The 26,266-nt window shown below is 44.8% G+C and overlaps 3 protein-coding genes across 13 annotated transcripts in view; 1 reads left to right on the forward strand and 2 right to left on the reverse strand.

The window, feature by feature from the left end:
* LOC311323906 (uncharacterized protein) overlaps positions 1-26,266 on the reverse strand; it is a 571,429-nt gene that overhangs the window by 493,118 nt on the left and 52,045 nt on the right. The window lies entirely within an intron of this gene.
* On the reverse strand, positions 104-19,419 carry atp6v0a1b (ATPase H+ transporting V0 subunit a1b; the record flags this gene model as incomplete). 11 transcript variants are annotated; one of them, XM_084456235.1, is made up of 21 exons in its annotated part: positions 104-1,430; positions 3,684-3,855; positions 4,181-4,298; positions 6,279-6,296; positions 7,567-7,674; positions 8,233-8,340; positions 8,490-8,706; positions 9,837-9,955; positions 10,095-10,185; positions 10,499-10,662; positions 10,997-11,136; positions 11,427-11,577; positions 12,404-12,616; positions 13,254-13,347; positions 14,411-14,493; positions 14,918-15,044; positions 16,787-16,869; positions 17,326-17,454; positions 18,461-18,558; positions 19,025-19,103; positions 19,303-19,419. In XM_084456235.1, the coding sequence occupies 21 exons, from the start codon at positions 19,417-19,419 to the stop codon at positions 1,337-1,339; spliced, it is 2,523 nt and encodes an 840-aa protein (XP_084312361.1). In that variant the 3' UTR covers positions 104-1,336. The 11 variants fall into 11 exon arrangements, with proteins under 11 accessions (XP_084312361.1, XP_084312358.1, XP_084312360.1 ...); XM_084456232.1 differs by having other exon boundaries at positions 7,567-7,764; XM_084456234.1 differs by lacking the exon at positions 6,279-6,296.
* cavin1b (caveolae associated protein 1b) overlaps positions 24,903-26,266 on the forward strand; it is a gene marked incomplete at its 3' end in the record, with an annotated part of 6,971 nt that continues 5,607 nt past the window's right edge. Inside the window, exon 1 of the mRNA XM_084456557.1 lies at positions 24,903-25,656. Coding sequence (XP_084312683.1) covers positions 25,132-25,656 — 525 coding nt within the window. The 5' untranslated portion in view covers positions 24,903-25,131. The remainder of the gene's footprint in view (positions 25,657-26,266) is intronic.

A 26,266-nucleotide genomic window follows, 5' to 3' on the forward strand; every position in this document is an offset into this window, starting at 1 on the left:
CTTCATAAATATGGAGGCAGGCACTTACGTCAGTGTGAAATAAAAACACAGTGTATTCCCCAAAGCTTCATTTATAAGTGAAATCAAAAATACATCTGCTATCCGTATGCAGCCACTCACAAAGTACCTGTTACACTGCAGAGAAAATTCCACTGAACACAAGAACAGGACAGTGACCCTCACTTACAGGCATGCACGCGCGCACACACACATGCACACACTTTGTTTCATTACTGAACACCCCACAAACAAAACACAAACAGTGCTCAATCCTGTGGCCCAAACCTCAAATCTGATCTAATTAATTCTCATTCAAGCCCTTTTCTGGATGATATACTGTAGGTCTTTCCATAATAAGACCACTTGGTACCACGATATGCCAAAATTATATTTGAACAACCACACAGTATCTGCAAATTGATAGAGGACGTGACATGCCACATGTCATATCAATTGTTATCAATTATTGTCTGATTATGCATTATCTGATTATGCTAATACATTCTTGATTCTTGGCCTATAACCCTCTAGGAGACTTTACTTTTTTCGTTTTTTCATGTACTTTTTTCTTCCCCTCATGAACATATAAATAAAACTTGAAATATTCTTCTAATTTCCTCTGCTTTTACGTACGATTATAGCATGTTGCACAAAACAATATACAGTACATAGGCAGGGACACAATCTACCGGGACACTGTCTGAGATACAGGATACTGAGAGCTTGTTTGAGATACAGGATACTGAGAGCTTGTTTGAGATACAGGATACTGAGAGCTTGATTGAGATACAGGATACTGAGAGCTTGTTTGAGATACAGGATACTGAGAGCTTGATTGAGATACAGGATACTGAGAGCTTGTTTGAGATACAGGATACTGAGAGCTTGATTGAGATACAGGATACTGAGAGCTTGTTTGAGATACAGGATACTGAGAGCTTGATTGAGATACAGGATACTGAGAGCTTGTTTGAGATACAGGATACAGAGAGCTTGTTTGAGATACAGGATACTGAGAGCTTGTTTGAGATACAGGATACTGAGAGCTTGTTTGAGATACAGGATACTGAGAGCTTGCAAAGAGAGAATGCAGATGCCGTAGGAGGGAGGCTGCAACTAGATAGAACGGCATCCCAGGAGATTAGACTTGCCATAAACCTTACAACACTTTCACAAAGCGGGTGGAGGAGCATAGAGGCTACAGCACTGCTCACAACAACACTTCACAACATGGTTCCTCTAGAGGGCGCCAGAGGGCAGCAGTTGGAGGGAGGAGGATGGAGGGGGAAGCGGTCCATGCAGACAGAGTGGAGAAGCTTGGGGATCTTGTGTTTAATCATTCGTCGAATCGACCGTCCAGGATGCTCTCGAACGAGAAGGGGACAAACTTGAAGCCCTGCCCACAGTAGAACTTATTCTGGAACTCCACCCTGTGTGTGAGAGAGGAGAGGGAGAGAAAGAGTATGAATAGTACTTAATCAAACATATTGTGGAGCACACAACAGCGGTGTTCACAAGACAAAAACAAGATTCCCTTTGAAACCACGTAAGAGAGTAGGCCTACAGTATTGTCATGATTCAGATTCACAATATAAAACTTTAAATAAACCTCCATGTTTTTAAGTGGAATGCGAAGGTGGGGCTCTTTGATCTCCTAAGGTAGGAATCTATTTCCCAGTTAGGTCACAATCCGCGTGTTCTGCAGTTCCCAGGCCAGGCGCTTGGCAACTCATCCCCTCCAAACAGGCCTCAGGTTGGACTTTTGGCCTTTTTTCCCCCTTCGCTTGTATGCTACTGTTAATCCACATGATCAGTCAACAGTGAAACGTCGTGCCGTGCCTCTGAGCTGACAGCAGAGATGAGGAGCACCTGGGAAACGGACCCCGTGACGTATCGGAATAAAGAGTGGATTCCTCTACGTTCCCAACTCCCCTCCGCGGAATCGTGGAATGTCCCACCACTTCGGGAAACATTTAGCCGCCGCGGTGGAAGAGGATGGCGTTGGACCTTGAGAGGAGCGGCGCCAGAACAACATGGGGAATCCTCTGGTCCGCATCACAGAGGTGAACAGACGAGAGAGAGGCACACGTAGGCTAATACTCTGACTGATTCTGGGATGTGTGTGTGTGTGTGTGTGTATTATTAAAGTATATCAATCTATCACTCTACACACATACATAAACACACACACACACACACAGCAGCATAAAAGAGACAGTCTTCTTTCTACAACAATCTTGATGGAAAACACCCCCCGTTGAGAACATCCAGCAGTCATTCTCTCTAGAAGGTGGTCTGCTCCCCTGGAGGCTGTTTGAGTTCATCTTGAAGACTAGCAGACAGACGGACGTTTGGGAGGCAGAGAGAGACTGGTACAGCACAGCCCTGCTGCTTCACAGACGCACTGCATACAGCCAAGAGCAAGCACGACGCCTTCATGCATTTTCCCAATGCAAACACACACTCTCTGTCTCTATCTCTCTCTCTCCCTCCCTCCCTCCCTCCCTCCCTCCCTCCCTCCCTCCCTCTCTCTCTCTCTCTCCTGGGCTCATGTCAAACCCATGAGGTAAGCCCAGTCATTAGTACTTAATGGCAAGAGCCAGACAAGCGGGATTTGAAAACACAAACAAGGCACTTTACATAACATGCCAGCAGTCAGAGTACCACCACAAATCAACACGCCTTCTCTTTAGCTTCACTGCTCCAGCAGCCAGCGTAGCCACTTACTGCGCCTGTCACTGTCTACGGGGGGGGGGGGGGGGGGGGGGTTGTGGTCATTCTCAGCCTAGATTCTGAAGAAGGCCAACAGGCCGAAATGTAATAATAAAATAACTACATATAGAGCCAGAGCGTGAGACGCTTTTTTGTCTTTATTATAAATCTGTTCTTCCAGTCATCAGCAACTCACGAGAGTACTTTGGTGTGCGATACCTTTTTGTTATGAATTTTCAGCCACCTCCCACACACATATACTCACTCCTTCTGCTGAATGCTGACCCGGAGCGTTCTGACATACCTCCACCCCTCCTACCCCCACCCCTCCTACCCCCACCCCTCCTACCCGTTCCTGTCTCACATCAACTCTCCGGAGAACCCAGAAAAAGGGATTTCCCTCGCTGTCTTTTTTGCGGGAGGGGGGGGGCAGGGTTGTTGTGCCTGTGACCTCTCAGTTTCACTCGGGGAGGGGGCGGCCTTACAGAGAAAATGAGAAACGGCGCGCGGACGGGGGTGTGCAGACGCGGGCCGAGGGGGGGGGAATGAACCGGATCATCAGTCAGCGCCAACGCCCCCCCCCATCCCGAGCCCATCGCCCATCACATTCCACAGCGCTTCGCTTAAACAAGCCAACTCTGACAACCACGTGTGGTCATGTTGGAGTTTACAGAAGCCCAGTGCAGCAGATCCCTCTGGGTGGGGTGGGGCGGGGGGGTCAGGAGTAAAGGTGGTGCCAGGCACTGACGCAGTCGGAAGGTATTCGGGGTGGGGGGGGTCAATCTGGACCTGGACGTCCTGTAGCTTGACAACTCTGTTCCATGGAACTGGGTGTTCTATGTCAATAACAGGTCCACCAGCTTTCCAGGACGGTTCATGAAGCAGGACATGAGGAGATGTGTGTGTGTGTGTGTGTGTGTGTGTGTGTGTGTGTGTGTGTGTGTGTGTGTGTGTGTGTGTGTGTGGCTCACCAGTGCAGGCGGAGGGCGTGCAGGAAGGCCGACAGGCCCTCCATGATGAGCAGGATGCACACGGTGAGGGTGGCGAAGGCCGAGAAGATGATTGACAGGGCGAAGAACCCGCCCCCACTCCTGGAGGACAGACCAAGGTGCATCACCATGGTCCACAGAACCTCCGACAGCTCTACACGGGGGAGAGAGAGAGAGGGAGGGGAGAGAGAAGGGGGGAGAGAGAGGGGGGGAGGGGGGGGAGAGAGGGAGTGAGAGGGAGAGGGGGGAAGAGAAAGAAAGAGGAGAGAGAGAGAGGTCATTAAGAGAATATACAGTACAAGTGTCAGTCATCTTAATAAGCATGTGTCTGTCTTTTTAACAGTGCTTGTATACACTGCGTATGATTGAAGACGTGTAACACTGAGAGGTATGTGCTTATCTAAGTGTGTGTGTGTGTGTGTGTGTGTGTGTGTGTGTGTGTGTGTGTGTGTGTGTGTGTGCGCGCGCATGTAACCTACGTGCATGAGCCAAGCTGAGCGCCCACAGGCGTAGGTAGGAGGCGGTGTTGGAGATGCAGCCCAGGCAGTACTCGATGGTGTGGATGGCCTGGTGGACGGCCACGTCGCCAAAGTCAAACTGCAGTGAGGGGAGAAGCACGACAGGGACAGGAACGCCACGGGTGACAAAGAGGTCACTCTCTCAGCGTCCTACACGAGGGCAAGGCACGTTCGAATATCAGCTACAGAGTAGGGTGTCAATATCCAATGTGCGTGCCAACTGACAGACACTTGTGGAACTACGCTTGTGTTGATTTTCAGCGAGCCCTGACTGATGTAGGTTGTGTAAGCTAAACAGGTCGCGGCATGTAATGACGTCGGATTCCACACCGATCCCATTTAAGCGTCGTTAAGCTCTCATACTTGAAACGTAGCCAACCGTAACAGTCAACAGCCACTCAAGTGCGTCCGAAATGGTCATATCTTAATGAAATGGTCATATCTTAATGAAATGGTCATATCTTAATGAAATGGTCATATCTTAATGAAATGGTCATATTTTAATGAAATGGTCATATCTTAATGAAATGGTCATATTTTAATGAAGACTCCTCATATCGAACACCACATATTCCCTTATGTGACCTCCACTTGACCAGTGATAGCCAATCGAAACAAAACAGGTTTGTTTTTCTACCCAGGGTGACGGCACGCGCGGCCTCTTTTGTGTACCTAGTGGGACCTTTAATTCTGGGACTCCTTAGTGTAGCCAGTGATCGAGGGGAGTCTTTCTTCCATGGGGTGAAAAACACAGGAATCAATCGCTCTACGTCTGGCTGGCTGCGTTTAGCTTGGCAGGGGCCTGGCTTCCTCTTTCCACCCTTGTCTTTTGTCCTTCGGTCCACGTACAGTTCACGGAAAGAGCCGGCTCTAGCACTCATTGTTTCCTAGCGAAAGGGGGGCCCAGCCTCAATCATGATTTTGCGGAGGATAACAAAAGGGACTGGACATGCGCTAACAGTACATGTGAAGAACGGGGTTGAGTCACTCGGAATATAGATTTCATCCAACATTCCAATAGCAGCACTCAAACATTCCGGAAGAGTCTCACCATTTGGAAACGTCCATATCAGAAGGCCTGGAGACTTTTTATGTATTTGTCACTGATATGGATGTTTCAAAATGGCCTGACTCTGCTGGAATGTTTCAGGATTTTGAAGAGGTATGAGGCAATTATTTGAAAGGCCAGTGTGGCTTATAATGTTATATAAAATATTCTATCTGTTTTGATTGATTTAGCTCACTACACCGGGATAGAAGATATTGTAGAGTAGCCCAGTAGTTGATCTAAGTGTGTGGTCAATGGTACTAGACATGACTTGTTCAGTGTCACCAAACACACTCCTCAACGAGCATAGCATGTAAATGGTAAATGGACTGCGATTTTATCCAAAGCGCTTTACAATAAAGGCCTCTCATTCACCCATTCACACACAAATGGCAGCAGTTGCCATGCAAGGTGCCAGCCTGCTCATTGGGAGCAATTTGGGTTTCAGTGTCTTGCTCAAGCACACTTCGACCTGTGGACATATTCAAACCGCCGACCCTACGATCATTGGACGACCCGCTCTACCTCCTGAGCTACAGCCGCCCCGTACAGGACAGAAACACGTACAGTACTGACATTAATTGTTCCCTCTCTGACACACATCTAAGAATTCACACGTCTAAGAATTCACATAACTAACACATTGACACATGTACTTCAGCAAACACATACTTTAGACACACAGACACCTAGACTTACACACACATACACACGCACGCACACACATACACCACACACATACTGTACATGTACACCTTGATATCACTCTGGGGCAGCAGACTGAGACAGGGTAAAAGTACATGGGTAGAAAGACATTCCAAGATGTTCCAAACCCTACAGACAGACAGACAGACAGACAGACAGACAGACAGACAGACAGACAGACAGACAGAGGCAGACAGACAGACAGACACAGACAGACAGACAGACAGACAGACAGACAGACAGACAGACAGAGGCAGACAGAGCAGACCGCCTCAAAGCATGCTGGGATCATGCCCTCTGTCTTACCGGTTCCTCCTCAGAATGCTTGAAAGTAAAGGTCAAAGGTCAAAAGTTAGTGTCGGGGGTTCAGGAAGCAATGTGTTAATCATGTCATGACAATGATGTTCAGAAATGACCTGCAAATCTATCGATCGGGTCTACAGTTGCTACATTAAAAAACAGCTCCTTTAACTGAACCAAATTACATTTCTGAGAATATGCTGTTACGATGATACTTTCTGTCAGGTAAAGTCTGAAAAACACCACACCCAAGGTATCTGATTATGACATCCCATTCCTCACGGCTATAAAACAAAAATCCTTGTAGCTAAGATTGATAGTGTGGCACATTACGTAGGAGACCACAGCCCTCTGTCGCAGAAAAAAACAAAATTCCATTCCCTGTTGCAAGGATTCCCTGAAGCTAGTTCTCATGCAAAACTAACTCACTGTTTACATTTCTGAACCCACTGTGAAATGGAAAATCCATCTCTTATCTCCTGTTCCCCCAGAAACACCCAGAAAGAAAAACATGCTTTTTAACACACAGGTTAAAGAGAGAGATAGGGAGCTGGTTAATGTTCCCTAATGAATGGAGCTGGTGGTGAGAGGTACTGAATTGAGGTCTATGTGACTGTGATTATAATGTGGCTATAAGTAGAGTGTGTAAAAGCCTAATTATATTTTAGAGCCAACTAGCAGTGTGTTTTACTTAACATGTTTAGTAGTAGTAGTAGTAGTAGTAGTAGTAGTAGTAGTAGTAGTAATAGTAATAGTAGTAGTAATAGTAGTAGTAGTAGTAGTAGTAGTAGTAGTAGTAGTAGTAGTAGTAGTAGTAATAGTAGTAGTAGTAGTAGTAATAGTAGTAGTAATAGTAGTAGTAGTAGTAGTAGTAGTAGTAGTAATAGGTACTTTAGTGGTTTTGTAGCATGCTGAATGATAAGATGGTGAGGTCCATAATGGATGGGTGAAACAATATTCTCTCATGAGAAAACACTCTTTCAGATAAGAAGGAATTGAGCAAGATATTTTCGCAATGAGAGAGAAAAGGGAGAACGCGTGAGGAATGGGATCTTCTCTAAACGAGAGAGGCAGACTGGATCTAGACGGGGAGAACGTGACACCTTTCAAGCCGAGAGGAGGTGGAACGATCTATTCGCACTGCTATGTATTTCACTGCTATGTATTTCACTGCTATGTATTTCACTGCTATGTATTTCATGTTTTAAAAAAAAGATGCTAGCGCCAAAATGGCCGAAAGATCAAAGACGCCCAGAAGCCCCGCCTCCTCCTCCTGTTACCCCCCTCGTCTCACCTCGTCACCCTCCTCGGAATGCTGGGAGAGGGCGTCGTTGTCGATGATGCCGGCCTCGTCCTCTGTGGGCCCATTGCCCACCCGCACCCCTCCGAATTTCTGAGTGCCCTGTTGGGTGAGCCCGGTGCATGATGAGACGCCTGTCTGCTCTAAAGATTGCTCTAGATTCTCAGCAGGACTTTCCTCCCTCTTCTGCGACTAAGATACAAAAGCCACAAAAGCTGTGTCTAGCTTAAAGCACGCCTTGAGGTGTAAGCTTGTCATTCTGGAGGGCACCCAACAAGTACAGGGGGTGGGATTCAGGGGGATTTGATGAAATTCGATACTTGTTGGGTGCCCTGCTATGCCAAAGCTAGCGCTGAATCAGATTATGAAATAAATGTGCATGCATGTCCAATTGTTCTGTTACCATTGGTAACATATTGTTGAGACTGGGCAAAGTAAAATCCTTTTTTCTTTTCTTTTTTCTTTTTTTTTTTTACTTCACAGCTTTTCCAAGGCATGCTTTCAGCATCATTAGATGGCAACACATTCCAGAAAACAATGCACATAGAAATGAATGGCAGAATCGTGAGAAAGAAAACAAGGTTATAGGTTATAAAAGGTCATTAAAAAGGTCACACTGTGTTGAGGTTATAAAGGTCAGGTGGGACCGGACGGACATACCAGGTGCGTTTTCCACAGGTGCTGACGACGTAGCACCAGTGTTTTCACAATCAGCATACAGGGAACACATGCAAGGGCAATCAGCACCAACAAAATCTGGATCGCCATCTACAGATTCAAACAGAGAGAGGTTAACAACGCATTGGCAATTGTGCAGCATAAGTCCCTCCTGAGACCCTGGGCTGGACGCCAGATGGTTTGAGTGTCTCTTTAGACGCGGGTGTGTGTGTGTGTGGGGGGGGGGGGGAGGGTCATACCTGTCCCCTGTAGAGTGGCTTGTTGCTGGGGTCGTTGTAGTTGAAGAGGCACATGTTGATGAAGGCGATAAGGAGACTGGGCGCGTCTTTGGAGGTGAGGGCGTCGTAGGCCGCCCACTTGTAGAAGACCAGCAGGATGAGGTAGCCGAACAAGCTGGTCATGAAGACAATCTCAGGGATGAAGCCCAGGAAGATGTTCAGGGGCTTCTTGAAGTACCTGTAGAGAACCAGGTGAGGGAAACCACATGTATAGTATATGCTTCAGTACACGGTTGAATATGTAGCATGAATTATCATTTACAGATATGATCTAATCCGTTGAATTCAGTATAATCTGCGGGGAACGTTTAGATCGATGGTTCTGTTCTTTAAAAGTTGTGAGGAGCATTGGGAGAGGCTTGAGGTTTTAACCTTCTATCCATGGGACTGCATATGGGCTCTCATTTTACATTATTGATCAAACCATTACACTACTGATCAAACCATTACATTACTGATCAAATCATTACATTATTCATAAAACCATTACATCATTGATCAAGCATTTAATCATTGATTTTGTGAAATGCAACAACACCCTCAAAATAGAACTTGTGATGCTTTTTCATTGCATGTCAGTATTAGGTAAGTATTAGGTAAGTATTAGGTAAGTATTAGGTAAGTATTAGGTAAGCCATGGTGGCTGGGACCTACAGGTGGTATTAGGTAAGCCATCAGGTAAGTATTAGGTAAGTATTAGGTAAGTATTAGGTAAGTATTAGGTAAGCCATGGTGGCTGGTACCTACCAAGGTTATTATAGTTAACGAAAACTAACTAAAAAAACGAAAACTAGGTGTGAAAAAACATTTTAGTTAACTGAAATAAAAATAAAAACTAGGCTTTACAAAAAAATGATAACTAACTAAAACTGTATTGTGTGTTTACAAAACTAACTAAAATAAACTAAAATTATTTAGAAAATGTCCTTAGTTTTAGTCTTTTTCATTTCATACATAAGCCTAGTATTTTGGGTGGATATGAAATCTATCCTCCATTTTTTTTTAGCCGTGTCCCTGCGTAGAAGTAACCTGACGTGCGCCAAATGGATTGTTTCACACGGAGTAAAACAACGTGAGCTTGTGAGATCAGGATGGTCTCACGCGCAGAAGAAGAAAACTAAAACTAATACTGAAACGAATAAAAACTAAACTAAAACTAAGCATTTTCAAAAAATAAAAACTAAACTAAACTAGAAAACCTGCTTTAAAACTAATCGAAACTAAACTGAAATTGAAAACAAAAAGTTAAAACGATATAAAAATAAAAACTAATGAAAAAAGCAAAACGATTATAACCTTGGTACCTACAGGTGGTTGAACAGACTGAGGGAGACGCCAAACAGCATGTGGATCACTCCCAGGATCACCGACATCTTCATCTTGAATGAGTTCAGGAAGGTCAGCTTGTTGGTGGCAATGTTCCAAATCTGAGGAAGAAAAAAGGTTAACCTTTAAATAGCCAACCTCCAATACAGTATACAGAAAACACCCTCTATCAGACAGCATCTTCATATGGTTTATGTTTTATGTTTTAAAAAAATAGTGATTGTTAATTGTATGACTCACCGGGTCAATCCCAAGTGGATAGGGACCATTGAAGACACCTGGAACAGCTGGGTCCAACTGCAACACTGCGTTGCTATCAAGGGTTTCAAATCTAGACAGAAAATAATAACACATTGCAACTTATGCTTCAAAAAGTGTTAAAAAAAACATGATCTTTCAACGTGTTTTGCTTGAATTAAAGCCATGATGAGCAATATGTGAAACTATGTGAAGCTATTTTTACAGATTGCAGCTCAGGGCAAATCAGCTAATGTAACATCATTATTGACAGGTTCAATATCATATTTTTTTAGTTATGCAGTGTAATGCAAGTGTAAAATAATACTGAACTGCTTTCATGTTAACGACAGATATTGATGGTAAATATTTGGCTGTATTACTGTATTGATCAATCGATTACTTACGACCAGTTGCCTCCTTTGGGCACGAACATGGGCCTCACACTCCAGCCAGAGCCAAACATGTTGAGGGATTTGGAGAAGCAGTCGTTGTAGATTATCCCGGTGTAGACAGAGAAGATTCCCATCAGCAGGATAATGTAGCGTCCGGCGAACACCATGTTGAACATCTACAGAAATGACCGGTGGAGTAGACGTTGTATTGGCTTCACGTCAACAGGTGGCGCATTGTGAAATTAATCAATAGTCACGATTCAACAGTCATTCATGACACTATGAATAAGAGTTGACTCCAGTTTATGAGATGAAAATAGGTTATTATAAATCCATCAGAATTTCATGAACATGTTGCCTAACAGCATTTACATTTTAAAAGGACCAATTTTCCCCGAATGGCACACTAGGTAGGAGTACAGAATGGCACACTAGGTACTAGGTAGGAGTACAGTATGCAATTTCCAAAGTCCACAATATTGTGACATGTAAGATGAGGCCCTAGGCTACCTCGTTGTCACTCTTCTGGGAGAGGATGCGACTCTCCCTGATGACCAGGTAGAGGGCAGCGCAGGTCATCAGCACGCCGTGGCCCATGTCACCAAACATGACCGCAAACAGGAAGGGGAAGGTGATGATGGTGTACGGAGCTGCAGGAAAGTAAGAGTCAGACACAACAACAGTCAGACACAACAACACTCAACGCTCAAACACAACAACACAACGTCAGAGACAACAACACTCAATATCAGATAAAACCACACTCAACATCGGACATTACAACACTCAACGTCAGACACAACACTCAAAGTCAGACACAACAACACTGTGACCACTGGGGTCATGCTACAATGCCCAGTGGTCACAATTCACGTGAGTTTTCACCATTACAGATGCGTGTCCCCATTTGACTGCTCAGCTAACTGGTACAGTATATCACCTGGGTTAATCTCCCGGTAGTTTCCGATCCCATAGGCGTCCACAATGTTCTGGAAGCCTGAAGTGAACTTGTTGGTCTTGTTGAAGGTGGGCGGAGTCTGCTTGGTCTGCATCCTGTTCAGAATGGAGGGCACTGTGGAACCACTCCTCTCCTGTGAAACGAACCCATCACACAATTCTCAATATGACTTATTATATATGAGCATATATATTGTAAATGAAAGTTGTTACAGTATTTGAAATCCAGTTGGTTTACTTTTTGTGTTTTTTTGACCACCAAGTTAAACGAAACAATCTACTTGACAACTCCCAGTTCACAGTGGCAAGCACGAGAAGCACAATATCTTTCATCCATATTTCATTCAAATACAAGACCTGCACAATGTGCCAACTAGCCATAAATCCTACAATATGTTATATATCTACAGTATCTATGAACTCTGTTCACTATGTTCACAATGTTGAAGTAGTACATTAAACACGCATATTCTGTACAAACGGGCTATGGTGTCTCTTATCTTGTATGTAAACACAGTGAATGTGCAAATTGACAGATAAGAACGTCACTGAAAGTTTGAATTATGACAATAACAGAGGAAACTGATAAGACCAGCCTTTGTTATATTTGGCTGTCTATGTGTTAAAATTACTTCAGCGTTTTGCCTGTCTAGTCCTGTTATTCCAGCAGGCTTTAGCTAGATATGAATGGTGAAGAAAATTCCTAAGAGGCGTTTGCAGAAACTGGTGTAAATCAATATCGCTGTAGTTTTTATTGCAGTATAGACTATACAGCATGATGATATTACTGTTGTAATTAAGTTATTTTATTCAATTAACCCCAGTGGTGGAGCAAAGAAAAAAGTAAAATTCATATTTCTGTACGCCGAACCTCACCAGAATAACCGTACAATGACAGGAAGTGCAGTCCGATCCGGATCTTTTTCCCTTCCCGTGTGCTCTGGGGATTGGCTGACTCACCGTTCCTCTGCGCAGGGCAAACTGGATGGAGTCCAGGTCGGACACGGGACACCACACCTCGGCGATCAAACACTTCTGGGTGACGTCAATGTTGCAGAGGTTGAGGGTGTGGTAGATGGCCTTCATCTTCCTCACCTTGATGAACCACACCCGCACAGTCTTGGAGGCGGCCTGCAGGACCCTCTGCCTGTGGTCCTCGGTCTGGTTCAGCACCTGCACACCGAGAGGTCGTGAGTGGGCCCGGGGTCAACGAGGATGTGGGTCAAATCTGTTTCTGGTTGTGAAGATAGCCTTGCAGACCTGCAGCCTTGCACAACTATGTAGCAACATCAACATTGAGTCTCAAACTGGAATCTGATACAATATTTGTGACGGAAGATGATTGAGAAATTCTTAAGTATGGTAGACTGAGTTTAATCGGAACTCAGTCAACAGCCAAGGACTCTTTTTTCTGAGGTCATGAACAGCGCAAATGACCACTGTAGATTTGTATTGTACAGAGATACTAGTACACAATACACAAACATACACAAACATACACAAACAAGACCATTGTGTGTGATAAACCAGCTCACCAATATTAAAGCAAATGTGTGACTGACTTTTAATTGTTGTGAATAAGCACGCAATAATGTCCGTCACACACCAAAAATAAAAGCCTGCTTTAGAAGAAAATGTATTATGGAGAATGAGAACAAAACCTTAGAGAGGTAGTTTGACTGGAACAATCGGCCCAAGTCCAAGGGCACCTCCCTAGCTGGCAACATGAATACATATTTTTTATTATTAGGTTTGAATTATTGTCCCTCCTGGCTCCTACACACTGTTGGCTTGGTGGTACGGTACATACCATTTGGAGGTCGTCGATACGAGTGTTGACTCCAGCCAACATCTCCTTCCTCTCCTGGGGAGTCTCAGGACAGGGATACAGGGACGCACGGAACCTGGAGCAAACACACAACAAGCACAATGACTTACTTTACAGGACGTCTCGCAGGTAGGGAGGTAGGTGGGTAGGTAGGTAGGTAGGTAGGTAGGTGGGTAGGTAGGTAGGTAGGTAGGTAGGTAGGTAGGTAGGTAGATAGGTAGGTAGGTAGGTAGGTAGGTAGGTAGGTAGGCAGGCAGACAGGCAGGCAGGCAGGTAGGTACAGTAGGTAGGTGGGTAGGTAGGTAGGTAGGTAGGTAGGTAGGTAGGTAGGTAGATAGGTAGGCAGGCAGGCAGGTAGGTACAGTAGGTAGGTGGGTAGGTAGGTAGGTAGGTAAGTAGGCAGGTAGGTAGGTAGGTAGGTAGGTAGGTTGGTAGGTAGGTAGGTAGGTAAGTAGGCAGGTAGGTAGGTAGGTAGGTAGGTAGGTAGGTAGGTAGGTTGGTAGGTAGGTAGGTAGGTAGGTAGGTAAGTAGGCAGGCAGGTAGGTAGGTAGGTAGGTAGGTAGGTAGGTAGGTAGGTAGGTAGGTAGGTAGGCAGGCAGACAGGCAGGCAGGCAGGCAGGCAGGTAGGTAGGTAGGTAGATAGGTAGGCAGGCAGGCAGGTAGGTACAGTAGGTAGGTAGGTAGGTAGGTAGGTAGGTGGGTAGGTAGGTAGGCAGGCAGGTAGGTACAGTAGGTAGGTAGGTAGGTAGGTAGGTAGGTAGGTAGGTAGGTAGGTAGGTAGGCAGGCAGGTAGGTAGGTAGGTAGGTAGGTAGGTAGGTAGGTAGGTAAGTAGGTAGGTAGGTAGGTAGGTAGGTAGGTAAGTAGGTAAGTAGGTAGGTAGGTAGGTAGGTAGGTAGGTAGGTAGGTAGGTAGGTAAGTAGGTAGGTAGGTAGGTAGGTAGGTAGGTAGGTAGGTTGGTAGGTAGGTAGGTAGGTAGGTAGGTAGGTAGGTAGGTAGGTAGGTAGGTAGGTTGGTAGGTAGGTAGGTAGGTAGGCAGGTAGGTACAGTAGGTAGGTAGGTAGGTAGGTACTTGATTTGTCCCCAAAAAGCGTTGAGTACATGTCTGATGTGTGATTAATGGTGATTGTGAGTAACATACCCTTCACAGATCTTCTTGACCCTGTTCTTTAGCTGGTCACCTTGGAAGAAGATGATGAAGACCGACTTGTGAACTTGATCACCCTGTGAGAGAGAAATATTTAAGTCAGGGTAGCAATAGCACAGTGAATAAGGTAATGCATGCAAATCTGAAATTAAAGAATCTTTAAATTGATTTTTCTTAAAGGAGTAGTAAAGGGAAAATGCATGTTTAGCCCTGTTTTAAGGTTACTTATGATCATCTGCAATGGTTCAGATCAAAACGTTGACGTTGTCTTTGAAATCGAGAGTTTAACATGTTTTTGAAAGATTTTTCAAGATGCCCACCCACATCCATTGTACGACCAAAACGGTGGTAGAGCAATTATCAGACTTTCTCAAGTGCTAGTTTTGTCAACGTTTTGATCTGAACCTTTGTATATGATCATAAGTAACCTTAAAACAGGGCTTAACATGCATTTTCCCTTTACTACTCCTTTAAGACACCATTAACATGGAGTCAACTGACTGTGGCGGGGTCCTCCAGCGGGTCCTCGATTTCTGCCTGACGCAAAAAGACGTTTCCGCGACACACCCTCCACAGCATCCTTTCAAAGGTGGGGATTCTCTCCCGGCTAATCACCCCGGCAACAAACCTGCGCAACCAACGACAGCGCATGCTTAAAATGTGCCTGGCGGATATTCCATCCACTATCCTGATATACCATCCACTATCCTGATATACCATCCACTATCCTGATATAGCATCCACTATCCTGATATAGCATCCACTATCCTGATATACCATCCACTATCCTGATATACCATCCACTATCCTGATATACCATCCACTATCCTGATATACCATCCTCTATCCTGATATACCATCCTTTATCCTGATATTCCATCCTCTATCCTGATATACCATCCTCTATCCTGATATTCCATCCACTATCCTGATATACCATCCACTATCCTGATATTCCATCCTCTATCCTGATATACCATCCTCTATCCTGATATACCATACTCTATCCTGATATGCCATCCACTATCCTGATATGCCATCCTCTATCCTGATATGCCATCCTCTATCCTGATATGCCATCCTCTATCCTGATATACCATCCACTATCCTGATAGACCATCCTCTATCCTGATATACCATAATCTTTCCTGATATACCATCCTTTATCCTGATATGCCATCCTCTATCCTGATATACCATCCTCTATCCTGATATACCATCCTCTATTCTGATATGACATCCTCTATTCTGATATGACATCCTCTATCCTGATATACCAACCTCTATCCTGATATGACATCCTCTATTCTGATATGACATCCTCTATCCTGATATACCATCCTCTATCTTGATATACCATCCTCTATCCTGATATACCATCCTCTATCCTGATATACCATCCTCTATCCTGATATACCATCCTCTATCCTGATATACCATCCTCTATCCTGATATACCATCCTCTATCCTGATATACGCTCCTCTATCCTGATATACCATCCTCTATCCTGATATGACATCCTCTATCCTGATATACCATCCTCTATCCTGATATACGCTCCTCTATCCTGATATACCATCCTCTATCCTGATATGACATCCTCTATCCTGATATACCATCCTCTATCCTGATATGACATCCTCTATCCTGATATACCATCCTCTATCCTGATATGACATCCTCTATCCTGATATACCATCCTCTATCCTGATATGACATCCTCTATCCTGATATACCATCCTCTATCCTGATATACCATCCTCTATTCTGATATGACATCCTCTATCCTGATATACCATCCTCTATCCTGATATGACATCCTCTATCCTGATATACCATCCTCTATCCTGATATACCATCCTCTATCCTGATATACCATCCTCTATCCTGATATGACATCCTCTATCCTGATATACCATCCTCTATCCTGATATGACATCCTCTATCCTGATATACCATCCTCTATCCTGATATACCATCCTGTATTCTGATATACCATCCTCTATCCTGATATAGCATCCTCTATTCTGATATACCATCCTCTATCCTGATATACCATCCTCTATTCTGATATGACATCCTCTATTCTGATATGCCATCCTCTATCCTGATATACCATCCTCTATCCTGATATACCATCCTCTATCCTGATATACGCTCCTCTATCCTGATATACGCTCCTCTATCCTGATATACGCTCCTCTATCCTGATATACCATCCTCTATCCTGATATACCATCCTCTATCCTGATATACCATCCTCTATCCTGATATACGCTCCTCTATCCTGATATACCACCCTATGGGAGTCTTTTCTGTTGCTAATATTGCTGTCATACAATATAGTGTGCCTGGGTGTAGTTACTCACCCCAGCCTGAGGGGGGCGCCGCGGCCTCCCTCGCTGCCCTCCATCAGGGATGACGACTCCTCTAGCAGGTTGGGGTCCTCCATCTGTTGAGGATGATGATGGTTAGGATGAAGATAATAAAGTGGAGACAAAATCCCAAGTTGGCTTGGCTTGGCTTAACTAGCAACCCACCAACTGCCACTATATGAGACAACACGCTGGTGATGCAAATGCAGGGGCTGTGATTGGACGGGGCAGTGGTGGAGAGCCAATGAGGGAGGGATAAACTGGAAATAGGAAATAGGATATTAAAAGGAATTACATAAGAGGACAGAGGTATAGGAAAGTCTGTTGTCGGCATGAAATCAGTGATTTAAATAAATCTAGTATTGTAATCTTGTACTGTTATCTTATATTTGTCATATGTACATACTATGTACAGGTACATATAGAATGAAATCTAGATTAATCAAGATTTGAACCTTTGACCTTGAGATTAAAGAGCTCTATAGGCTAGCCAGGACACAGTTGGGAGTGTGGGCGAGCCGCTGACCTCTGACCTCGTCAAAGAACTGCTGCGTGCGGCGCAGGATATGCTTCAGCTCGGTCAGCTCCAGGAAGTTCTTCTTCAGGGCTTCCTGGTTGGTGTTGATCTCCTTCAGCTCGTTCTCCAGTTTCTCAAAGGTAGCCTGTCAGTCACAGAGGACGACCAATGAGAACCCTGTGTTGGCTAGAAGAGCATCTCTAAGATATCCATGGATGGTATAATTAATCCATACCCATTATGGATTTGTATCAGTATACGCATTGGTTTGAAGAGGCTGAGCAATACCACTTAGGCCTACTGTTGGAAAAATGTGTCTGTTAGAGAACATAGAATCTAATCTGTGTGGTGTTTTGTCTGGACTGTTACTTATACTTGGCCTGGGAAAGAAACACCCAATAAAAGCTAAGTGAGTATGTCTCCCAGTCTGAGTTATAAAAGCTAACTGAGTACGTCTCCCAGTCTGAGTTAAGCTAACTGAGTACGTCTCCCAGTCTGAGTTATAAAAGAAACACCTAATCAAAGCTAACTGAGTATGTCTCCCAGTCTGAGTTATAAAAGAAACACCCAATCAAAGCTAACTGAGTATGTCTCCCAGTCAGAGTTAAGCTAGCTGAGTATGTCTCCCAGTCTGAGTTAAGCTAGCTGAGTATGTCTCCCAGTCTGAGTTATAAAAGCTAACTGAGTATGTCTCCCAGTCTGAGTTAAGCTAACTGAGTATGTCTCCCAGTCTGAGTTAAGCTAACTGAGTATGTCTCCCAGTCTGAGTTAAGCTAACTGAGTATGTCTCCCAGTCTGAGTTAAGCTAGCTGAGTATGTCTCCCAGTCTGAGTTAAGCTAACTGAGTATGTCTCCCAGTCTGAGTTAAGCTAGCTGAGTATGAGTCTCCCAGTCTGAGTTAAGCTAACTGAGTATGAGTCTCCCAGTCTGAGTTAAGCTAACTGAGTATGTCTCCCAGTCTGAGTTAAGCTAACTGAGTATGTCTCCCAGTCTGAGTTAAGCTAACTGAGTATGAGTCTCCCAGTCTGAGTTAAGCTAGCTGAGTATGAGTCTCCCAGTCTGAGTTAAGCTAACTGAGTATGAGTCTCCCAGTCTGAGTTAAGCTAACTGAGTATGTCTCCCAGTCTGAGTTATAAAAGGTGGATAACTACCTCCAGATCAATCATGTCCCTGGGGAAAGGGACCTCTGGGTTTTCTCCCGTGTCCACAGTTGGGATACCTGCTTTCTTGATCTCCTTCTCCACAAACCCTATGAAGACACAATAATGCAATTAGATATAATTGTGAAAAGACACATTATAAAGCCACTATGCCATTTTGTAATGTTCTACATTTTATTTTCTTATACATTTTTTGCTTTTTTCAGAAAGATTTCAATCAAAGGGGAGGTAGACAGCAACATGAAAAGAGACCAACCCCCTCAATCTCTAGAGGATGCAGGGTTTCCAATAGTTACCACAAGGGGGCCTGTCATTATTTTACTCAATTTTAATGATTAAAAAATAATGCTGTTAAATCATAAATGCTCATTTTGGAATATGTAGGGGTGGGATGTCTGCCCACCTCCCTTGTTCTCTGTAAAGCGCATTGTGTTGCCTCTGGGTATGAAATGCGCTATATAAATAAAGCTTTGATTGATTTATTGATTTTCATCCAAGCAAAACCACGCAGTGAGAGGATCGGGGGACTGTGGGATTGGGGGAGGGGTCACTCACTGAGCTTCCTGTCCATCTCCTCACACCTCCTCACTTCATTCACAAACTTCCGCTGAAACACATTCACGTCTGGATTCAGCTGAAAGTGGAAGAAAAAACACGTATTACGCATTACACTCCACGATCACATGTGGAGCTACTGGTCAATGGGGATTACACTGTTATTACAATATAATGCTAATGCATTCTAGGCCACTACACATTCACTAGACCCAAAGCAGATCCCAAAAGGGATCTTGAGATGTGAAATTCAATGTGTTCAATGTTGATATACTTACATCCCTGAACTGGACCATTCCCAGTTCCCCCAGCTCGCTGACGCAGCAGTAGGCCGCCTCAGACTGGAGGAAGAGCTGGGCCAGGGTCATCTCCTCGCTCCGGAACAGCTCCCCCATGATGACCAGCTCACACACTCACACTCCCGTCAGTCAAAAACCTGTCAAACCACCTGAACCACCGGAAAGAGAAGAATATATTGGTATTGGTAAAGACTGTATACACCTAGATGGCACAGAAAAAGTATTATTATTATTTAAAATAAAAAATAAAAAAGTAATAATAATAATAATAATAACAACAACAACACTAACAGGCACTATGTCAAAATTATTTTCAAAGAAGGCATAGGCTAAGGACAAACGCAATTTATGGAGCACAGTACAGAGAAATATGAGGTTTTCATTCTAGTCTACATTGTTGTGGAATTATCTTTCGTAATATCAAGATATGAAAGGACCTCATCAGCTAAACAGATGGACTATGAGCAAATAACAGCCTCTGGTACCGCGGGCATCCCAGGTAGCGTAGAGAAAACAGGACGATATGCATATGCATGATAAAAAGTATTATTTAAAAAGAAACATACTGTATATAATATGATAATCCTGTAGAGTATTTTTCTATACTGTTAGTCCACCATTAAATCATATGGAATAGGAAAATAATAAGCAGTCTTAATGGCATCGCCTCATTCTCCATCGTCCCTGCTGCTGCACTGTCCTTCGCTTCTCAAGGACGCCATGATGCGCTGGACCAGCTGAGCATCTCTTACTCTCAGAGTAGAGACTGGGAATATTAGAAGATAAACGCACATTTCTACTTTATACTAGCCCACATTTCTGTTACTTTGATGTCGACTAATAGCCTGTCAATTTACGGTAGGTGTAAATTAAAGCACAGTAAATGTGAAATGACGATGCGACTGATGGTACCAGAGAGAAATATTACAATTTCATCATAAGAAATGATGTCTGTTTCGGTGGAAGATACAGGCTAATTGTAGCCTATTTTGGCAGATACGATTAAAACAACATCATGCAAATTCATAGTCCATTCTTTAATTTAATTTACAATCGAGATACATGTAGACAGCGAATATGCCTCATCATATCAGTTGTATTGACCATGGGAGGATAATTCGCAAGATAAAATGAAATAAAAATGTATTTTTCTCAAAAAATATTGGAGTACACTATTCTACACGTGAGATGGACATAAGACTTTTTCACACGAACGACATAGTACTTACTACGATAAGATAAGGGCCTTAATGTCTCCACGTCCGTCGAAGCACCTCGGCTCTGGTCCTCACGGATGCATGTGACGTCACGCTAATCTTGTCCGTGGGCAGTGATGCTGTCATACGTTTGAACACTGTATGACAGAGCCAAGCTTATCCAGGAGATTCTCTAGATATAGAGAATATAGATACAAATATAACTATGAAAAAAAAGTACAGCGAATAAAGAATATCGAGAACATACATACTAGATTAAATTAAATTACAAGAAATATATACAGTATGCATAAATATAGGATATATACATACTGTACATGCATACATACATACATACAGTCTTTAGGGGCAGCTGTAGCTCAAGAGGTAGAGCGGGTCGTCCAATGACCGCAGGTTCGGCGGTCCGAATCCCGGCTCCGCCAGACGATATGTCGAAGTGTACTTGGGCAAGACACTGAACCCCACATTGCTCTCAATGAGCAGGCTAGCACCTTGCATGGCAGCTGCTGCCATTAGTGTGTGAATGTTGTTGTGAATGGGTGAATGAGAGGCCTTCATGGTAAAGCGCTTTGGATAAAAGCACTATATACTGTAAGTGCAGTCCATTTACAATTTATAGATATGTATAATAATACTAAAATATACATACATGCATACATACATACATGCATACATGCATACATGCATACATGCATACATACATACATACATGCATACATACATACATACATACATACATACATACATACATACATACATACATACATACATGCATACATGCATACATGCATACACACATACATACATACATACACAACATTCAGGAACACTCAGGCACTGTTGTAGAGTCTGATGGCCTCTGGCACAAAGGAGCACCTGAACCGCTCTGTATTGCACCTGGGTGGGATGAGCCTGTGGCGGAAGCTGCTCCCCATCTGCCACAGCTCGTCATAGAGGGGATGGGAGGGGTAGTCTAGAATAGACTTCAGTTTGTCCCTCATCCTCCTCTCCACCACAGACTCCAGGCTGTCCAGTTGTTGCCCCACGACAGAGCCGGCCCTCCTCACCAGCTTGTTCAGCTTGTTTGACTCCCAGACCTAGTGTTGCCTCCTCAGCAGGACATGGCAAAGAACAGATGTCCACACGAATGTTAGATTTCCCAGACATGCCAACATTGCAGTAGAAATATCAAATGATGAAAGCTTGTGCAAGCTTCCATACCTTATGAAGAAGCCATTTCCACTGGTGAGGAATTGCAAGAATGTTGAGTCAGTGTCAACAAATATTATTTTTCTCTTTTTCAGGAAGCTACAGATGAATACAAGAACCTCATACACGGTAAGAAGGTTCAAGCAAGGACATGGTGACTTTGCCAACAGATGTAGTACTATGGAAGTCCCAAAGGTACATACTGTAAACTAACTGCAGGAGAGTTAAAGAGATGGCATTTAAACGTTATGTTTTTCCCTAATACTAGTGTAGCCAGTGTGGCAAAAACTCCCAGACCCATTAGTGTTTTTTTTGTGTGAGCTTTGCAAGTATGCCTCCTCTTTTATGACTTGTGACTTTTATGAGTTGTAAAAAAAAGCAACTCAAGTCAAGGTGACATGCTGGACCAGAGCCGTTTTGTGGAGGTTGTGGGGAGTTAAAAAAGCTGTTATTGGGCCAGTAATTTATGTGAGAGAGGCAAAGGTTTCCAGCAATAAAACGACAGCAAACTGTTATTATGGATAATACAGAAGGGCATTGTGTTTCGTGTATTAGGTCAGGGTTGGCATGTACTATACTCTACAATATTTAACAGAAAGTATAGGATATTAGTTGTCTTTCTTATTTAAAGTAATTTCATAATGTGAGGGATTGTGGTGCTCTTAATCCTAGAATACCGAAGAACCTACACCTACTGCTGCATACATCTCTCTATATTTGTAAATCAAAACAGTTACTCGACAAATTCATTAATTTGTACTTTTAATGAAAATATATACAAAAAAAGACTGTATGGTAAACGGTAAAAGTATCAGAGATACAGTAATTAATCAGAGATAATAACATGTTTTGTTTGTTTCACGGTGGTTTAGGGTATGATACACTTAATCCCCTGGTCTGAACTGTGAGAAACTTCTTTCATAGATGAATATTGGGACAGGGCATCCATGGAGACGGATGACAAAAAGCGTCTTGAGGCTTTACGTTTTGTTCCCCTGTCATTTTTGACGAAGCCCGCCTGTGCGTGACGGCGTTGTAGACTCCTTGCCTACGGCGTTTCCAGATCTGGGTGTGTTCCTGGATGCGGTCAGGAGAGAAGCGCTTGTTGCACACATCACACTCCACAAGGTTGGAGTTGATTGGTTGATGGCCTGCTTGAATGCCTCCTTGAGGTTCGATCTCCACGCACTTCTCTTCCTGCGCCTCACTCGTCGACCAGCTCGCCACTTCCTGTGTCTGTCTTGTCGCCTGCGGCTGTGATGTCCACCGCCATGCTGGTCTCCCACTCTCTCCTCATCTCCTCATCTCCAGAAGGGAGCTCTGCAGCTTGGTCTTGAGGTCCTCCAGGTGCAGGGTGACCCTGTTGCCTTCTCCCCCGTGCTGAGCTCTCTTCACCAGGCTCAGCTGCTGGACCACGTCCTCCCAGTTTGACCATCGGGCTTCAGTCTCAACCTTGTTGGACTCGCAGTCGAAGTTGGATTTCTCAATGGCCGTCAGTTTCATCTCCTGCTTTGACGTCCGGTCAACGCAGCCCTGGCCAGTGGCGAACTTACGATCAGCGCTCCGAACCTGCGTCTTGTAGACTCGCCTTCAGACTTCTGAGCCGCTTGGTGATTACGCTACACCACTGCCCTCTGTTGAGCTTGCAGCGATAGAAGATGATGAATTTGCTCCTCAGCCCGTTAGCCTGCTCCCAGAAAACCGCCTGCAGGCAAGAAAAGTAAACTTAGATTCCTCTGACATCCAGAGTTCCCTCTCCAATTTGATTAACTCAAGAGCTGATGCTTTGGAAAAGATGATCGGCGATAATGTGCTCCGAGTTTTGAGATATTCGGTGGTTCGCCTGCTGGTCTAGACGGACGGAGGGACCCGTCTGTGGCTGCAAGACCTTCAGCCATTGACAGCGTCCAGTGGGGGGGCTGGACATGGTTGAGGGCAGTGGATTGTACTTCTGGATTGAGGCAGATCCAAGTATGTTGGACGCTTGTGGCTTCAAAGGAAGAAAGATATTGGGCAATACTCTCTGCTAAGGTCCACTGGAGACTGCAGGAAGATATGCAAACGGGTGTGCGTCTGAATCCCACTAACTTGTTATGTATATAGCACACTTCAAAACATAATGAAATTCCAAGGTTACCTGAGCTGGCTGTGTAGTGCAGCGATCTCCTGTGTCTTCAGGCTCTGGCTTGCTCCTTCAGTTCTCTCTGCCGTTCCTCCTCTGAGCATTGGAGCGTGAGTTCTCCTCCTCCACCTCCTCCAGCTGACGCACCAGCTGACCAGGGGGAGAGGAGGAGAGGGGACATAGGTGAGGAGGGCAGAGAGGGGTGGAAGACCCACCTACCTACCTGTCAACATACCTACTGTAACTACCTACCTTATATACTGTTAGTTATATTCTTTTATTTGATTTACTTTATTGATTCCCGAGGGGAAATTACAGAGTTCAAAGTGCTTTACAACAGGGAAATTACATGCACAGCGACAGAGTGCTTCACATAACAATAGACATAATATAAACATACATGTAAAAGCATTGAAAATAAAGGAAAATATACAAAATATATTTTAAGAATCAAAATATACAAGAGAATAACTAAAAGAAAATGAATAAGTGTATAAAACCGTAATTACCTAGAATGCCTAGCAAAGGGAAGAGTGTGGGGGGGGAAAAAACACAAAAAAAACAGCTAAAGCTCCTGTTAGAAATTCCACCCCTCTGCTGTGCCTGAGCTTGTGTGTGACGGGACACTAACGCTCTCCACAGCTTCTCTCTAACTATTCACACCATGCTGGATAGAGAGAGCGGGCTGGGGGGGGCGGACTGTCTGGACACGGGGAGGCAGGGTTTCCCCGTGGGTGGGCGGACGCACTCTGACTCTGACGGGGGGGGGGCGGGAACAGGGGAGGGGAAGGGGAGAGTCCCGGGGAAAGGGGGCGGGGGAAGGGGGAGGGGGGAGGCGGGGGGGGCTGGATAGGAAAATAGCCGCTGGCTCTAGTTTTGACTGGAGGGTTTCTCTGGGAAGTGTGGCATTCACATCCCAGCGCTCATGCGGTAACTTCCAGAGCAGCTCTGCTCTTCCTGAACGCTGGCCTGCATCCAGGGGTAGAACAAGACGAGAGAGAGAGAGAGAGAGAGAGAGAGAGAGAAAGAGAGAGAGTGCATGTGTGCTTGAGAGAGAGCCTGAGAGAAGGAGGAGAGCAGAGTGAAGCAGATCGAAGAAGGTCAGACGTAGAGAGAGGCCATCAGGTGAGGAAAGACAACTGTCAGCGACGGAGGAACACTAGAAGAACTTCGAGAACCTCACCTGTGTGTGTGTGTGTGTGAGTTTTATTTTTAAACATTGTTACACTTTCCCTCAGAGGCGATAGTACAGAAGGAACCATGGAAGTCATAGAAACCTCAAGCATTCACCTGGACCACCAGACCCTCACCGAGATCTCCGACGACGAGATCAACCTGCCGCCGTCCGACGACGAAGAGGACGCCGCCACCTCCGCCAAAAAGGAGCAGTCTGCCGCCGGCGGCGCGGAGGGGGACGTCGACGAGGGGGAGGGCAAGGACAACAAGCTGGACGCGCAGGTGAACGGCGTGATGGTCCTGACCTTGCTGGACAAGATCATCGGCGCCGTGGACCAGATCCAGCAGACCCAGAGCGGCCTGGAGGCCCGCCAGCAGGAGATGGAGCGCTCCGTCACCAGCATCCAGGGCGAGCTCACCAAGCTGTCCAAGAGCCACAGCACCACGTCCAACAGCGTCAACAAGATGCTGGAGAAGGTGCGCAAGGTCAGCGTCAACGTGAAGACGGTCCGCGTCAACCTGGAGAAGCAGGGCGGCCAAATCAAGAGGCTGGAGAGCAACGAGAACGAGCTGCTGAAGAGACGCAACTTCAAAGTCATGATTTATCAGGTCAGGCTTGCGGGCGCGCGTGTGTGTGAAGGAAAATAGTGTGTGTGTGTGTGTATGTGGGTGTGTGTGTTTGTGTGTGGAGGAAAAGAGTGTGTGTGTGTGTGTGTGTGTGTATGTGGGTGCGTGTGTTTGTGTGTGGAGGAAAAGAGTGTGTGTGTGTGTGTGTGTGTGTGTGTACATGCGTGAGGCGTGTATGTAGGGGAAAAAAGGGTGTGTGTGTGTGTGGGTGGGTGGGGTGGGGGGGGGGGGGGGGTTGTTGGCATACGTCCTCAGTTTGGTTAAAATATGAATGCACAGCTCTTAGGTCTCAATGGAAATTGATTGTTTGCATAATCCGTAGAGTGCGAACGCCAGAGGAGTTTTGGGGAGGATTTCGCCTCGAGGCGCGGCCTGGCCGGTGCCCAAGTCTGTGCTCTCAAACCAGTGAACACATGAATCAAACACGCCCCTTATGCTATACACTACAGTACTGTTTGTCTTCGCAAAGAAAGATGATAGCGCATTGTGTCAGTCCATATACTGTATGTCTGAAAAGCCAATTATGATACCTGGAGGCAGACAGCAGCTGGTAGCTGCAAAACTTTGATATACAACTTGGAGAAGGAATTTT

Source organism: Borostomias antarcticus, assembly GCF_949987555.1.
Source record: "Borostomias antarcticus genome assembly, chromosome: 22".
In the NCBI taxonomy this organism is placed as follows: domain Eukaryota; kingdom Metazoa; phylum Chordata; class Actinopteri; order Stomiiformes; family Stomiidae; genus Borostomias; species Borostomias antarcticus.